Genomic DNA, 17203 nt, shown 5'->3' with positions numbered 1-17203 from the left:
TCGCTGTACAGGAGGCCGTCCTCCCAGTATACCCAGTGGGTGCCAGTCTGGTCGCCTGCTGCTTGGGCCTCGGCCTGTTGTCGGGGCCCGATGAGGGACGGGCAGGTGGATTGTTCTTGGCAGAATTCTTCACGGGAGGGGCCCCCTTCGCAAGGCCACTGGGCCAGTCCTGGCAGGTCCTCGAGGTGGGTCAGGGTTTCAGGGTCGGACGGCACTGACCCTTCGTCGGGAGTGGTCGGCTCGTCCAGAAGGGGGTCGTGTGCCTCTGGTGGTGTATTCTGGATCTCGGGGGAGGTGGCGGTGTCTAGCGGCAGGGGCTCTTCCCCCTCGGAGGGAGGCGCCCGGAGAGTCATTGAGCGCGTGGTGGCGCATACCCACTCGGGGAGGCCCATCATCTCGAGGTGGGCTCTTCGTTCCACTTGTCCCCACGGGGAGTTCTCAAGGTCGTTGCCCAGGAGGCAGTCCACGGGCTGGGAGGTTCGGACCGCCACCTTTAACTTGGCGGTGACTCCCCCCCATTCGAAGGGGACTAGGGCCATCCGACAGAGCCTCTCGGAATTGTCTGAGGAGATGACGGGGCAAAAGGCGCCAGGCAGGATCTGATCCTCGGAGATCAGGTGACAATGAACCGCCGTGACACTCGCCCCCGTGTCCCGGAGGCCCTCGATGCGGTGACCGTTGACCGTCACCTGCTGTCGGTACTTCTTCGTGTTGGCGGGCAGGGACGTTCCGGGGACCATCTCTCGATCCCCTAGGGAGACCAAGGCCATGGCGGCTGGTTCCCATTCTTCGGAGTCTTCTATCTCTTCCCCCAGGGCTACGGAGGCCATCTGTCGAGTCGGCGGGGTTGTTGTGGTGGACCGCTGGTACAGGGGACACTGGGGGTCGCTGGCATAGTGTCCGGTCTGTTGGCAGCGGAAGCAGGTGACCCTCACTCGGGGCCCCGGCCTCCCTGGTGGCCCGGTGCTGGCCGGAGGTGGAGCTGGAAAGGGCGGAGATTGTCCTCTGGGAGGGCTGAGCGGGGATCCCCCCGGAAGCTCCCTTTGCCGGCCTTGATTCCCTCCGCCCCTCTGGCGGGGGGGTCCCTGACTGTGGCGACCGTAGTCCCCCACGGGGCCCCGGGAGGCCCGGGTGTTCACCCACCGGTCAGCCTCGACGGCCAGTTTTCGAGGGTCTGTGAGTTTGCTGTCCAGGAGGTGCTGGCGCAGCTCTACGAAGCAATTCGCGGACAAGTGTTCCCATGCGATTAGGTCGAACAGCTCCTCGAAGGTGGAGACCTTGCTGCCCTTGATCCATCCGTCCAGGGCCCGGCTGTAGAAGTTCACGTACTCCAACCAGGTGGTACCGGGTATCTTTTTGCAGTCTCTAAACCGTTGCCGGTACATTTCAGGGGTGAGCCCATATCTGGCTACTAGAGCCTCTTTCATGTGACTGTAGGAGTTCATCACGGTGGAGGGCAGGTCCAGCAGGGTATCTCTCCCCTCGCTCAGGAACCGGCCCCACAGCCCAGCCCCCCAGTCCTTCTGCGGGACTCGGTGGGAGGTCATGGCGACTTCGTAGGCCTTGAACAATTGCTGAATATCGTCGTTCTTATAATATTCTTTCACCACATCTTTGGGGATGTGGACCTTTGGTTCCACGGTGGAGGAGATGGGTTGGGTTCCCGAGGGTCGGGCCTCCGCCTTCTTAGCTTGGAGCTCGATTTCTTTTAGGCTACGTTCGTGCTCTAGTTGGAGTTTTTTCTCGTCGTGTTCTCTCTGTCGTTTCTTTTCCTCTAGTTCTCCTAGTAGGCGTAACTGTTCCACCGCCAGTTTTTTCTCAGCCAGCTTTAGCTCTCCTTCGATTTTTAATTTTGCTAGTTCTAGTTCGTGGTTGCGATCTCTTTCTCGGTCCGCTAGTTCCTCCGGGGATAGGCCCCTCTCGGGGGCGCCGTTCCTCCCCGGGCTGCTTCGTGGTTCGTTGGGAGGTTCTCCTTCTGTTTGTGTTCGGAGAGTTTCTGCCTCGACCCAGGTTTTTAATGCCCCCTGGAAGTCCTCTTTCGTGCTTAGTCCGGTGGTAGCTATTCCAAAGTCTTTGCAAAATTGTTTCAGTTCTCGGTGTGTATAAGATTCTAACTGGTCTTTTTGGAATGCCGCGCTCGGGTTGGTGCCTGCGGCACCTAGGGAAGTTTCTCCTTCCATTCTTCTTGGTAGTGCGTACGTCGTCTACTGCACGATCTCTAGGTGTTGGCTCGGATCCCGTCGCCTGCCACCAAATGTTGGAAGGCGTTCCCCGGGGAGGTTGCGGAATGTGTTCCTGACCACCCTGAGGCCCACCTTTCCCAGAGTTAGGCCGAGCAAGAGCAGGGAGGCCCTTCCTGGAAGGGTCTCGCACCTAGGATCGCAGCCGCTACGCTTACTCTCTTCTTCGGATAGAGGGACACCACACAGTAAATCGTTGTAAGATAATAAGCTTTTATCGGTGGTTATCAGGGATCTTTATGACCCGGCAGGTAGGTGCAGAATTAATGCCACAAGCGGCAGCGATCTTGTGATGGAGGGAAAAGGGGTAGCGGGACAGTCTTTCGATCAGTGTCTCTGCGAGATATCCGGCGCCCAGCTCTCAATCCTCGAGCTGAGGGGATGTTGCTTCTCTCGGCGATCTCTGCCGATTCTCTTGGAGGAGCGGGCCGCGAGTCACTCAGCAGGCACCGGAGGGTCGTAGTTCAGGGAGCCGCGACGGCGTCAGCAGGGCTCAGATGGTTCAGAGTTCGGGGAGCCGCAACAGCGTCAGCAGGGCTCAAATGGTTCAGAGTTCGAGGAGCCACGACAGCGTCAGCAGGGCTCAGATGGTTCAGAGTTCGAGGAGCCGCGACAGCGTCAGCAGGGCTCAGATGGTTCAGAGTCGAGGAGCCGCGACAGCATCAGCAGGGCTCAGATGGTTCAGAGTTCGAGGAGCCGCGACAGCGTCAGCAGGGCTCAGATGGTTCAGAGTTCGAGGAGCCGCGACAGCGTCAGCAGGGCTCAGATGGTTCAGAGTTCGAGGAGCCGCGACAGCGTCAGCAGGGCCCAGGTGGTTCGGAGTTTGCGGAGCCGCGACAGCGTCAGCAGGGCTCAGGTGGTTCAGAGTTCGGGTAGCGTTCTTCTGTTCGGGGAGCGATCGAGCCGCGACCAAGTCCGCAGGCTCTTGCCAGTCCAGGTCTTCTCTGCCTCTCGTCCCCTCAGCACCCCTTGTTATACTCCCCCGCCTCTTTGAAGTCCGGAGTCCTCGCGGAGAGGGGTCTGGTGCCTGGGGGGCGGTGTGTCGGGGTATCCTGTCGCTCGGCCCTTTGATCTGTTCAGGTGGGTCTGGGAGGGACTCCAGACACCCAGCAGGCGAGGCGCCCGATCACCGGGGGCCTGGTGGTCGATCGAAACCTCCCTCGGGGAAGAGACCAGAGGTGTGACAGGGTCGGCGCCTCTCGGTCTGGTTTTGGGGGGGGTTTCGTTCTTCCTCGGCCGGGCATGCGTGTTGGGGATCTGGTCGGTCCTCGGGATGTTGGTCCACGGAAGCCGGAAGGCCGTGCCCACGATGTTCGGCGTGGTTGTAGTGTGACTTGCTGGTCGGGAGGGCCCACGCCACGAGGCCGGTCTCACTCTAGTGAATGATTAAATAAAATAGGGAACCTGGTATCCCTCATAGAATCTGGGTATCATATGGCCATAGAGTGATGCTCAAGGGTCAATTCCTTGTATCTAATTATTTAGAATGGGGTGAAAAAAATCCCTTTAAATCCAAGTTCCACCTCATGCCTCTTACTTCCAGCACCCTACACTTCCTGTCTCTTAAATTATCCCTTGCAGGTTCTTTTTCACTCCTGCTTTCTCTCTTTGCCACTATTCTCCTTTCTTTCTCCCCCTCCTATTTTTCCTCTTTTCTGCCTTTTTTTCTCTTCCTTTTGTACAAAGTCTGCTGATGAACACTAAGTCCAGGTACCCAAAACGAGTGTTGCTGCCCACCACCTGCGCAAATTAAGACACGAGTATATTACTTACACATTGATTAAAAAGGGGTTTATAATGTACTTTTTACAAATTACAATTATATTATTATATTACTCCAGACACTGAACGTTTCGATCCTTATCAACAATACATATGGTGGATCATCTTCAGGACTGTTGAGAGAAAACCCATAATTCTGAATTGAGCAAACGCCAATGATGCAATCACGCCGGTCACCAACTCTAGGACTAAAAAGTCTTCCAGGTGTTTCAGAAACACTCCTCCGTCTTGTAGTCTCTAGGGTTTTGATTTATCATCGGATTATAATGTCAGTAGTAGGTAATACCCAGTCAGCAAAAAGGGTATGGCATGCAATGGATCTCATACTGAAGGTCCAAATTTGATTTAGCTTAAGGCGTACGCAGATCAGATGAGGAGGAGTCATGTGACATGTACTGCACTTCAAGCAATGTTGATGCGCATTAATCTAAAGTCACCCACCTAACAACTAACTGAAAGTAAAGGACTACTCTGTAACAAGGTACAACAATGGAGTACACCCCAAAGTATAGATGATTAACATCTGCTGAAAGATGTACCCGGTTTGTGTAGAACACACAACTCTTCACTCTCTGCACAACACCCATCGCAAGCACCTTCAAACAACACAGAAACAGGAAATAAGGAAAAGTGTAGCAAAGTGCACCTTTTTTTTGCATGGTTACCCCCCACATTTTGCCCGACATTGTATGCAACCTGACTTGATGTGCCCTGAGACCCTGACAATAAGGATCCCAGGGCCTGTGTTCTTTCCCAAAACTGGACCTTTGTATCCACAATTGGCACATCCCTGGCCACAGGTAAGCCCCTTGTAAAAGGTACCATGGGTACCAAGGGCACTGTGGCCATAGAAGACCTCTAAGGGCAGCAGCACATATTGTGCCACCCTTAGAGGCCCTTCACCTTAACCCACACACTGCTTTTGCAGGCTGCATGTTTTGGTGCAGAAAAAGTGAAGCAGGGTGCACTATCCCCCCGGTGAGGGCACAGTGGCATGAGCCCTGTGCCCCTAGAGTGTCTAAGTCCATTCTTAGACACTGTAAGAGTAGTGAAGCCATAAAGAGTATATGGTTTGGGGGTTGGTCATTATGAACTCCACAGCTCCAGAACGGCTTTACTAAAAGCTGAGAGGTTTGGTAGCAAACTTCTAAGCACATTAAACCCACACTGATGCCAGTGTGGGATTTCATGCAAAATGCACTCAGAGGGCATCTTAGAGATGCCCCCTGAAAACGACCATCCCTGGTGTGGTTCATGAATGGCTGCCTGCCATTTGACACCACCAGACAAGTTTCTGGACCCTAGGTGCAGAGCCTGCGCTCTCTGGGTCCAGAAACAAAGGCCATCCTGGGCAGAGGTGTCATGCCTCATGCAAGAGGAAGAGTCAAAGGCCTGCTGCCTTTGGAAGCTGTCCTTTCCTTAAGCTGCCCCCAGCAACTGGCTCCCACTGGTTCTGCCCCCTACCTTGGGTGGGAGATTCGGTGGGAAAACCAAGCTTCAGGTGGGGGAGGCGAGGTGAAGCACACATCTCAGTCCCCTCCATCTTGAAGATGAGGGGACCCAGCCAATTAGGAAGAGGCTCATGCCCCACTCCCACTGGAGGGTAGCAGAATAGGGGGTGTACCCACCCCAAGGAAGGGACCCATTGGTCCTGCCCTGCATGCCCCTTTTAACGCCCCTAAATTTAGTATTTTTGGGTGAACCTGAATTTTGCCCACTGAGAGGCTGTATCTGTTGCGGTGTCGAGTACGTACCTGAAGAGGTGAGCGCACAGGTGTCGGGCCTCTGGGTGATCCTCATTCGCGTCCAGCGCCAAGAAGCGCTCCTTGAAGTCCTCACAGTCCATCCAGAAGTTCAGCAGGTGTACTCCTTGGGTGCCCTGGAGGAAGGACTGGAACTCCTCCATCCCTTCCAGCTGAAACACAAAGGGGTGTCAGTGAGCTGAAGGCCTAAGATGCTCTGCGTGTCAAGAAGGGATGTTTCTAGCCGCTAGAATATCATAATTTCCAACTCTCTTATTCTTGACCATACAATTTTAAACTGACGTTTGACAAACTTTTGTTCTCCTTGTTTCTCTGAACTCTTTAAGTTTACCCGTCCTGCACCCCAAGGACAAGTCATACTTTCCAACAGAATGTATTTCCCTCTCCTCGGCTATTTCTTCTTTTCTTAACCAGCTCCCAAGTTTTGTTCTTTGAACCATCACCCAGCCACCAAAAAAAACCCTACTCTGAGGTGTTCTTTCAGTCCCCTCGCCAGCACCCTATTTGCATCAAATTCCCAACCACTTCCTTCAGTGCTGGGTGTGGTGGATTAGTGGACTAAGTGCCCATTGTAGGGGCCTGTGGTTGACCTCATGGTCACAGGTTCAAATCCCAGTGGGTCCACTCAGCTGTCCCTCCTTCTGAGGTCGATAAAATGAGTACCAATGAGTTGGGTAACAATAAGCATCTGTTATTCAGTACCAAGAGACCCTTAGGTGTACATGTGCTGTACAAATATATGCTATGTTCAATTTTTTAAGTAAATCCAGCTGCCAGGAGGAACCAAGAACAGAAACGTTCAAGATGAATAAAAAGCAGTTCTACACGTCAACTTGCAATCAACACAACCCTAGACACAATCGCCCCTAGGAAGATAACAAGATGCACTAATAAACTCTCCCCTTGGTATACCGCTGATCTAAAAATCACCAAACTCGCCGTCAGGAAAGCCGAACGCAAATGGCAACATACAAAAAATGTAACAGACAGACAGCACTACAAAACAACACATCGGCTCTGTATGGACCATATAGCCACAGCCAAAAAAGTCTATCTGGGAAGTAGAATAAACCAGGCCTCAAACTCACACAAAGAACTGTATACAATAGTAAAGGAATTCACCAATCCCCCTTCATGCCAGCAACCATTTATTGCAACCCAAGAGTGGGTCGACTCCCTCTCAGCCTTTTTTGTAAACAAGATAAACGACATTCACAAACTGTTTTCCCAACCAACCCACACACCACCTGAACAGACAGTTAATAAACCTCCTCCCTTGCACACTACTGCCCTCAATGAATTTCACACCATCACAGAGGAAGAAGTAGGCCTTGCTCGAAACACGAATAAATCAGGATCCCCAGCCGACCCGGCATCCTCTCAGACTCTATCCAAAATTGCACCTGCCCTTCTCCCAAATCTGACCAAAATCTTTAACCATTCACTATCGCAATCCACTGTACCATCCCACTGGAAGGATGCTATAATTAGACCAATACTAAAAAAGCCGACAGCAGACCCAAAACAGTTGGCTAACTACCGACCAATCTCTCTCCTGCCCCTATTTGGCAAAGTCATGGAGTCACTGGTCAACAAGTAATTATATAAACATCTTGAAGACAACAACCTATTGGACCCATCCCAATCTGGGTTTCGGGCCTTTTATAGCACTGAAACGGCCCTACTTGAGATAGTTGACAACATCCGGCTCTCTCTTGACGCTAGACAATCCGCCATCCTGATCTTACTCGACCTGTCGGCTGCCTTCGACACATCTCCCATAGCATCCTCCTGGAGCGCCTAGCAGAGTTTGGTGTCGAGGGCCCAGCCTTAAACTGGATCAAGAGCTACCTGACAGATAGGTTCTCCAAGGTCCAAATAGGAAAACTTTCCTCTAAGAGCCAGAAAATTGACAAGGGAGCCGCCCAGGGATCCATACTAAGCCCCACACTCTTCAATCTATATGTGTCCCCATTGGCAAAAATAATCAAAGCACCCAGGTTTGCAAAAGTGTCATACGCTGATGACACGCAGTTGCTGATAACCCTTGGACCAGATCCCACCGACACTAAACTCAGTTTCAAGCTGTGCATGACGGCCATAAACGATTGGATGACAAACAACCACCTATTACTTAATGCCAGCAAAACTGAAATCATCCTTTTCGGAGATGCACAAAAACTATGGACAGATGACTGGTGGCCGCCTGCCTTGGGACCCTGCCCTCCGCCAAAAACTGCAGCCCGAAACCTGGGTATAACCGTAGATTATAAACTCTCTATGGCGGACCACGTCAACAATGTAGTACGCACCAGCTATGGGCTTATGCGTAATCTCAGGAAAATCTTCAAATGGATTCCTCTATCCTCGCGCATGCCCCTAGTACAGGGACTAATCATTAGCCGTCTGGATTATGGAAATGCACTACTTGCCTCCATAAATGAAGAGTATCTGACAAAACTGCAGGTGTTACAGAACACTGCGGCCAGGCAGGTCCTGAACCTCCCTCCCCGCACCCCTTTTGAGGACCCTTCACTGGCTCCCCATCAAAAAAAGGATCACATTTAAACTATGCTGTTTAGTCCATAAAACCCTTAATGGCAAAGGGCCAAAATATCTAGCTAATAAACTGATAAAATACCAACCCTCCGCTCTACCTGTAAACAACTTCTAATTGTACCAAAGGTCCGTACAGTATGAAATGGGGACAGATCCTTCTCCAAAATTGCCCTTGAAACATGGAACACCCTGCCCCCATATCTCCGACTGGAACCTGATCATAAAGGATTCCGCAAAATCCTTAAGACCTGGCTTTTCTAGCTCTGCCTAGTCACCTCCCGTGGTTCCTCTGAGTATCTGCGGGCGCTATGAGACCTACGGGTGATATATGCACCTAACAAATACCAAAAATACAATACAATAAAATACAACTGTTCTTCTATTGAACATATATGTACCTGCCGGACATCAGAATAACTCAATCTTAATTAAGATATTGAATCGATTGAAATTATACTGGCGCACATAAATAAAGTTAACATGTTGTTAATGTGGGATTTCAATGACAAAATCTCTAATGTTACGGTATCTCAGTGTTCAAAAAAGGCACTGGAAGATATATGGAATATACCCGATTCCTTCTCTCTGCTCACAGAAGGCGGACCGAAGAGGCAGAATGCTATTGGAATCTTTGAGTGTAATAAATTGGGTAATAATGAATGGAAGGATGGTACTGGACGTACCAGCTGCCCCAACAAGGAAAGGTAGTGTAGGAACGTCTATTATAAACTGTGTAATAGCTACCTATGATCTATAAAGTGCATTTGTGGAGGTCTGTGTTAACATTTGTCAAGATAGTGACCACGCAACTTTACTTATGGTACTTGATTTACAGGTTAAAAAACTGCGAATTCGGCATTGGAGATCTGAAATTCTAAAGCACCGGTGTAGCTAATATGTGGCAAGTAATTTACCTTTGAGTATGTTATTATGGAAGTAACAAATGAGATCTCGAAGATCAGTTATCGGCCAAATAAAACAATGGAAAATAGGCTAAAAAAACCCTCAGAAACGGAAATTTCAGTGGCCATAAATAAATTAACTCAACTTCAATGTATCAAATACTCTGTCATTGGGAAAAATAAAAATTTAAAATTACGGAAAAAAAGAAAATGGATTCAATAAAATCAGAAAAGGGAGGTAGCTGATAAAAATTTGTATTGATCTCCAGCAGGCAGCAAAAAATAAAAATCCAAGGCAATTTTGGAGTCTTATCTCACAGTGGATCTAAAAAGTCTCTACCAACTATTCCTATCCCTTTGTCCAATTGGATTGAATATGTATCCACATTGTATTCGGAAAATTAATCTTCAGAACCGAATGAATGGCTATTAAATATCCCAGCAAATCATACTGAAGTCATAATGCCCCCTTCAAGTAAACAAATAGCGTATATAAAAGGCTTGGAAGTGGAGTATTATAATACCACTCCACACAAAAGAACATCAACAGCCGACAATCGCCAGATTGCTCTTCTGGATGCATGAGGAAAGATTTTTGAAGTCAACGTATTAGAACACATACAGGATTGGGCATTGTCTAAAGGAATCATCCCGTGAGAACACACTGGATTTAGATCTAACCACTCTGTGATGGATAAGATTGTCCAGACTTTAATAGATAAATATGTGGTAAAGAAATCAAACATCCTATAAGCGCCTTTATTGACATTTTGACAGCATTTGATTAAAGTTTTTAAATAAACTGGATTGTAAGGTAGAATGTTTATCCACTAGGACCCTGGCGTAAGCTTTAAAAAGAAGACTCTATCCCAAGATTAAGCCACTTAAGTGATGGTAATCACTGTATGAATTTAAAGTTATGTAAATCACTGCTGGTTATTCTTGATGATACATATCCACAAAAACATGTGTCCTGGCCTCCCATCTCTTCAATCTTTTTATGGCAGACCTTGCACCAAAACTCAACAAGTTCATATCCCACCCACCTAAATTAGGTACCTTACCATTAACCCATTTATCATACGCGGACAATGTTGTCTTGATGAGCCTAACCAAGATTGGTCTACAAAGATCGCTTGTAGGAATGTTGGAATTTATAGCCAACAACAAGCTAGAGATAAACATTTCAAAAAGCAAAACAATGCTCATTAGCAGACGTCTGACATCCAAACAACAATTCCACCTAGAGGGCATAAAGCTAGAAGTAGTACCAAGCTACAAGTATCTGGGGTTCTACTTTGACAACAGGCACAACCATCAGGAGCAAAAAGTCTACATGACTCAAAGAGCAAAGACCTTAACATTCGCCTTCAGGTCTTCATCAAAAAATCTTAAGGGGCCATCATTCAAACCCCTACTAACAGTAATAAAAGCCAAAATGCTACCAACGCTATCATATGGCGGTACAGCTCTACACGGGAAAGACGCTAACCTGCTAAACAAAGCACAAGTTACAATCTACAAAAGAGTCTTTCAAATTCATAAGGGAGCTTCCCCAGCACAGACTAGACTAGAATTTGGGGTAACCAACGAAACACTGGGGAGAATGTACGCAACCATCAAGCAATGGTACAGATAGAAACAAAATATAGTAGTCACGGAAATAAACAAGACTCTGTGGGACGAATTAGAGAAAGATGCAAAGTCCCCATATAATCAATACCTAAAAAAGGCACTACTAGATACCTGCACAGGAGAGCTTTGGGAAACCAATCTGCCCTACTCTGCCTTTAAGCAAATTATAAATAAATCAGCAAAGCTTCACTCGCTGCTAGTTGATAAAAACACTTTCAGTACGAGAAAACACGCCTGGATGGTAATGACCAACTACAAGACACTAACCCCAGCACCATATTTAAACATCACTTTCTCGGCCAACAGAAAGCTACAACCAATGGCCTTGCGTCTAGGTAAACTGCCGTCTATTATGGACCAGCCAACTTGGGTCCGCGACGGGCCGAAAGAATGTAGACTATGTGGGAGCAGCAAAGAAGACCTTGTCCACCTTGTCTGCATTTGTCCCAAATTATCACAAGCACGAGCCAACTTATTAAAACACGCCATGAGCATGTGAGGCATAAGGATATGCAGATCGGCAATTATAGTGGCCGTGGATCCAACAGATACTTCATTGAACTGCCAATTAATAAAGTTCTTCTCCGTTCACGCGCAAGTGTTAAAAAGGAACCCTGTGCCTTGCTCGCCAACACCAAAGAAGACGGACTGCTCAGAGGCAGATCGTACTTCTGAACATAAGGGAGAAGAACATTAGAACACCGGGAGGAACATTATTCAATTTTATATAGTGGTCTAGCTGTCAACAACGTTCCAGTTTCACTACTGTAAACCACGCACGTTGAAATGGTCTGCGTTTTTTTTTCTTTTTAAACAATGATATTTCTATACATGTAATAATAGTTAAACAAAAGATTTTTATGACTTTTAGGTAACACAATTTTTATTGCAGTTCACTGTTTTAGTAATTGTATTGTTATGGTTTTAATTAACTGAACCAATAAAAGTTTTTGACTTGAAAAAAAACACTTTTAACAAAAACTTTACAATTGGTTTTTAAATAAACTGGAATGTAAGGTAGAATGTTTATCCACTTGGACCCTGGCGCAAGCTTTAAAAAGAAGACTCTATCCCAAGATGTTAATCACTGTATGAATTTAAAGTTATGTAAATCACTGCTGGTTATTCTAGATGATACATATCTGCAAAAGCATTTATCCTTCAATTTAGATCCTGGTGTTAGGCGAGCTATACTGCTAATCAGGTGAGGGGTGCTACCACTAAATGCCTACAAGGCTATATGCTTCTGTGATCTGTGTCAGGGAGGGATTCAAGACTTAAGACACATACTCGAGAGTTGCCTCCTAATTTCAGTATCACTTTGCTGATATATAACTCCTTTATATTTTAAATTTAGCATAACAAGTACAGATGAAATTTCTAAACTTATAATGTCACCACCAAATGCAAGAATACAATGTAAACTTTATTTCAGTCAAACTGACCATAAAAAGTGCCGAGACATACATAAAGTTTTATGAATCTCATTGATACACATGCACAATTTTTATATAAAATACAATAAATAGTAAAAAACAATATCCATTTAAAATCCTCTAGTTAAAAAGATAAAAGAGAGCAATACGTTCTTAAGCCTCAGGCCTTCTAGTGGTATAAGTTAATACAATGCACACTAGGTACAGTCCAGACTACTGTTCACTAGCCAGCGTTAAAACGACATAATAGAACCATTGATCAGAATAACTAATGCCATTCATAGCTTCCTTCTGTATCTTTCCATCACTCCTAGAAAGTGCCAACATGCATGATCAAAACGTAATGCTAGTTACATATATAACAGTACAGTGTTGTCCCCGAGCCTTCAACTTTTATCTATTTGTGCCTTATATACTTTAAAACGATAGAAATTACCAATCGTTGACCAGAGTTGGGGAATCGCATTGGTACAGGTTATCAGGGTGGATGGTTTCAATTGCACCTTCCTTCTGATTCGCCACATGTGGCTTAAGAACTTTGCAGTCACACAGGCACACAAAGGTCTTGCATCGGTTGCCATGATGCAAAGTGCCACACTATAATGTCTAGTACCCAATTGTTTGCATATGGGAACAAGCCACCTGCTCCTAGGGACGGTATATGCTGGGCAGCCAAATGATGCATGACCTATACTTTCTCTACGGCAGGGCAGCATGGACAACCCTTACTAGCAGCAGCATTGCCTGGCCAAGAACTTGTAAATTTATTCAGAGGAACTGTGCCATATCGAAATTGAATGCAGAGCTTTCTATCCACCAGAACTTGTATCAAATCAAGGAATCTCCCCAGCGATCGCTGTTTAAAATATCACCACCAAATGAATATCTGTCTTATAATGTATTTAAATGTTTTAAATCTTTTTTTCAATTGCTTTAAAGATTATATATAAGTGTTCTATTTGACTTTTAGTACGATTGTGGTAAAAGTTTGTATTTTTGATCACTGTGCAAGTGTTCTATTTGACTTTTAGTGCGATTGTGGTAATATTATTTTGCATTGTTGATCGCTGTGTAAGTGTTCTATTTGACTTTTAGTACGATTGTGGTAATATTATTTTGTATTGTTGATCGCTGTGTAAGTGTTCTATTTGACTTTTAGTACGATTGTGGTAATATTATTTTGCATTGTTGATCGCTGTGTAAGTGTTCTATTCGACTTTTAATACGATTGTGGTAATATTTTGTATTGTTGATCACTGTGTAAATGTTCTATTTGACTTTTAGTACGATTGTGGTAATATTTTGTATTGTTGATCGCTGTGTAAATGTTCTATTCGACTTTTAGTATGATTGTGGTAATATTTTGTATTGTTGATCGCTGTGTAAGTGTTCTATTCGACTTTTAGTATGATTGTGGTAATATTTTGTATTGTTGATCGCTGTGTTAGTGTTCTATTTGACTTTTAGTACGATTGTGGTAATATTTTGTATTGTTGATCGCTGTGTAAGTGTTCTATTCGACTTTTAATACGATTGTGGTAATATTTTGTATTGTTGATCGCTGTGTAAGTGTTCTATTCGACTTTTAGTATGATTGTGGTAATATTTTGTATTGTTGATCGCTGTGTAAGTGTTCTATTTGACTTTTAGTACGATTGTGGTAATATTTTGTATTGTTGATCGCTGTGTAAGTGTTCTATTCGACTTTTAATACGATTGTGGTAATATTTTGTATTGTTGATCGCTGTGTAAATGTTCTATTTGACTTTTAGTACGATTGTGGTAATATTTTGTATTGTTGATCGCTGTGTAAATGTTCTATTTGACTTTTAGTATGATTGTGGTAATATTTTGTATTGTTGATCGCTGTGTAAATGTTCTATTCAACTTTTAGTATGATTGTGGTAATATTTTGTATTGTTGATCGCTGTGTAAGTGTTCTATTTGACTTTTAGTATGATTGTGGTAATATTATTTTGTATTGTTGATCGCTGTAGGGGTCTTAATCAACACGTTTTTACTTGACTTGATATTGACTTGACATGTCATCTCTGTGCAGTATGTGGCAGCTTTATACTTCTCTGTCTATGCTACACAGCGACTCTGCTCTGTGTGACACCTCTCAACCTCTCTATTTGTTCTTCACTAAGGGGTCTATTCACAAACTGGAGTTATTATTATCTTAGTAGTTCTGCAGCAGTACTAGTAACATACTACAAAATGCTATTCACATACCTATGTTTGCTGGTCTCCTCCTTTGCCACTGCTAGCTTTTCAGTGCTGTGATCGTCATACACATGTGCCTACATTTCAGTAGTAAATGTGGAAGTGACAAAGGGGCGTGGCTGGAAATGGGGGAATACATACAAAAGAGTAAGAATGCTTGGAAGAGGAATGCACCCACAAAAGAGTAAGCCCATAGCTATTCACAACTGGCCTTTTATAGTTCCTACAGCCAAATAGGAACCCAAAACAATGGTAAACGCACTCCAGCACAGAGCTGGTACTACATCGTCCCATAGAATAAAATAGAGGTAGGAACTTAAAACAAAACCCCACAGGAACTAATGTTAAAATAAATTTAACTATTTAAAATATTAAAAAAGTCTTTAAATAAAACATAATATTTATTTCATTTTAAAATACTATATTAACCTTTTCTAAGTGTAAACATTAATGCAAGATTAATATTTATTAAAAATAATCTAACATTCCTCTAAATCAATTCTACACATCGGTTTTAATAATTTGAATGCAGAATAAAAAATACAATTATTTTATTTTAGTTGTATTTATTTTAATTTATACTTCAAACCTAATTTTATTTTAATTAAACATAATCAGAATATGTACAATTTTAATTTTAAATTAAGTTATTAATGCTGTAACTTTTTTATATTGTTCTACATTTAGGATAAATACATAAAATAAGCCATAACTATTTAACAAAATATTTTTTCAAATTTTTTACATTTTCAATAAACTCTATAAGTCTTCCCTATACTTTACCATAGTGAGATCTCTACTCCTGTGGCAGAGACTGCCACCTAAGTGTGAAATATTACTAGAAGTAACTTTACATTCATAAATTAGGGCCCCATTACGATGCCGGTCGGACTTATGTCCGACTGGCACCATGGCGTAAGCTGGACCACCCGACTAGTAGTCGGCGGTGCTGCTGGCTGCATTACAAATGCGACCGCCTTCACGGCGGTCGCAATGTGTATAGTTTGTATTGTGGCATGTGCTCTGGACTGGGGTTTAACAGCCATGAACGGTCAGCAGAAAGGGACAATGTAATCCCCACGGCGGTGCCTGACCAGGCACCCCCACTGTTGTAGGGACTGCAGTCCCTCCGACGGTCCGTAGGGCTCAAGGAGCCCGTTGGATGCGTGGCAGATGGTCTCACCACCATCGTAATTGGACCCCTAGTCTCCACCCCCTGAATTCAAGGGGTGGAGACATTTAAGTCTATAGTTTGTAGTACATTTACACTTTTAAGTGCTGAGTACTAAATGTACTGCACAATGTCAGAGTAAACTTACATGTGTAGATTTACTCATGTGTAAGCTTATCTTTGTTAATAGCCCCTATTGACTCTGTACCGTACATGAAATTTCTATACTTGTCTATCTGTTCTCCACTTTGGCTCTGCCCTGTATGTGACAATTCTTTACTTCTCTGTATATTCTAGGCTTTGACTCTATTCTGTGTGTTGCACCTCTAAACCTCTCTTTGGGAAATTGGGTTTTTGGTTAAGTGGGGTGGAAACCCTGCTCAAGCAACAGCCACAATCCCTGTAAAGGTAAACCACTAAAATTACTAAATTAAGCTGTGCTTAACACTCTGGGAGCTTGGTACAAAAGCAGTCAGGCTTAATTTAGAGGGAATGTGTAAAGTATTCATGCCGCACACAAACAGTAATAAAGTGAAAATACAAGAAAAGTCCCACACCATTTTAGAAGAATCAAAGTAAATTTTAATAAATGAATTGACACCAAAACGACAAAAATACACTCAGTACAACTGGAGATATGCACTTTTAAATATTTAGGGAAAAAGAGTGCCTAAAAGCACAAAGCGCCAACTATGCTTATCTGGTTGTGACAGACTGAGACAAAGTCATAAGTTCAGACTGACTGTGATGGAGCACAGGCACAGGGGCCAAGTTAGTCCCACCAAACAAGGTCCTGTGAATCCTGGTTACGGAGTGTTGCAAACTGCGATGTGAGGTCCTGCATCGAGGATAAAGCACGCAGCAGCGGTTGAAAGTAGCTGTGGGCTGTGATGCGAGGTCCTGTGCTGAGGATGTGTCGCATAGCAGCAGTTCCAAGGGGCTGTGGTCTGAGAAGTGAGGTTGTGCATCGGGGATGCGTCGTGCACTGGTCGTTCTGATGCAGAGCTGCGAGGCGATGCATCATGTTGCATCGGTTCAGTGAGGACCACAGCTGGGCTAGCAGAGCATCTTCAGGCCCACTTTCAAGGCCCACTTTCAAGGGCTCGGGACTGGGGTACACCACTTGAGTCCATGTGCAGGTTTCAAGATGGTTGGAACCTTTTATGTCCTTGAGGTTATGATCAGGAGGCCAGCCAACTAAACCTTGGAGTCACTCTTGTGGTCCTGGGTTCAAGATGCAGGTCCAGTCCTTCTCACTCAGGCAGCAAGGCAAGAGAATAGAAGGGCAGAAGAGTAGCAACCCTTCTTGCAGCACAGCAGTCCTTCTTCTGAGTCTTCCACAGGTCAAGATGTGTACTGAAAAGTGGGACTGAGGGTCCTATTTTAATACTTGGTGCCTTCTCAGAAGTTGACTACGTTCCTAGAGATTCCCTTTGAATTGCTTGGAATTCATTTCCTGCTTCTCTACCATGGCTCCGGACTGGCTTCA

General features: G+C 45.1%; 1 protein-coding gene across 1 annotated transcript in view; it reads right to left on the bottom strand.

The window, feature by feature from the left end:
- Positions 1 to 17203, bottom strand: part of LOC146813699 (uncharacterized) — a 616738-nt gene that overhangs the window by 224230 nt on the left and 375305 nt on the right. Inside the window, exon 8 of the mRNA XM_085610187.1 lies at positions 5777 to 5937. Within this exon, the coding sequence (XP_085466313.1) occupies positions 5777 to 5937 (161 nt within the window). The remainder of the gene's footprint in view (positions 1 to 5776; positions 5938 to 17203) is intronic.

The sequence above is a fragment of the Triturus cristatus genome, chromosome 6 (assembly GCF_964204655.1).
Source record: "Triturus cristatus chromosome 6, aTriCri1.1, whole genome shotgun sequence".
NCBI lineage: Eukaryota > Metazoa > Chordata > Amphibia > Caudata > Salamandridae > Triturus > Triturus cristatus.
This window is presented reverse-complemented; position numbering and strand designations above follow the sequence as displayed.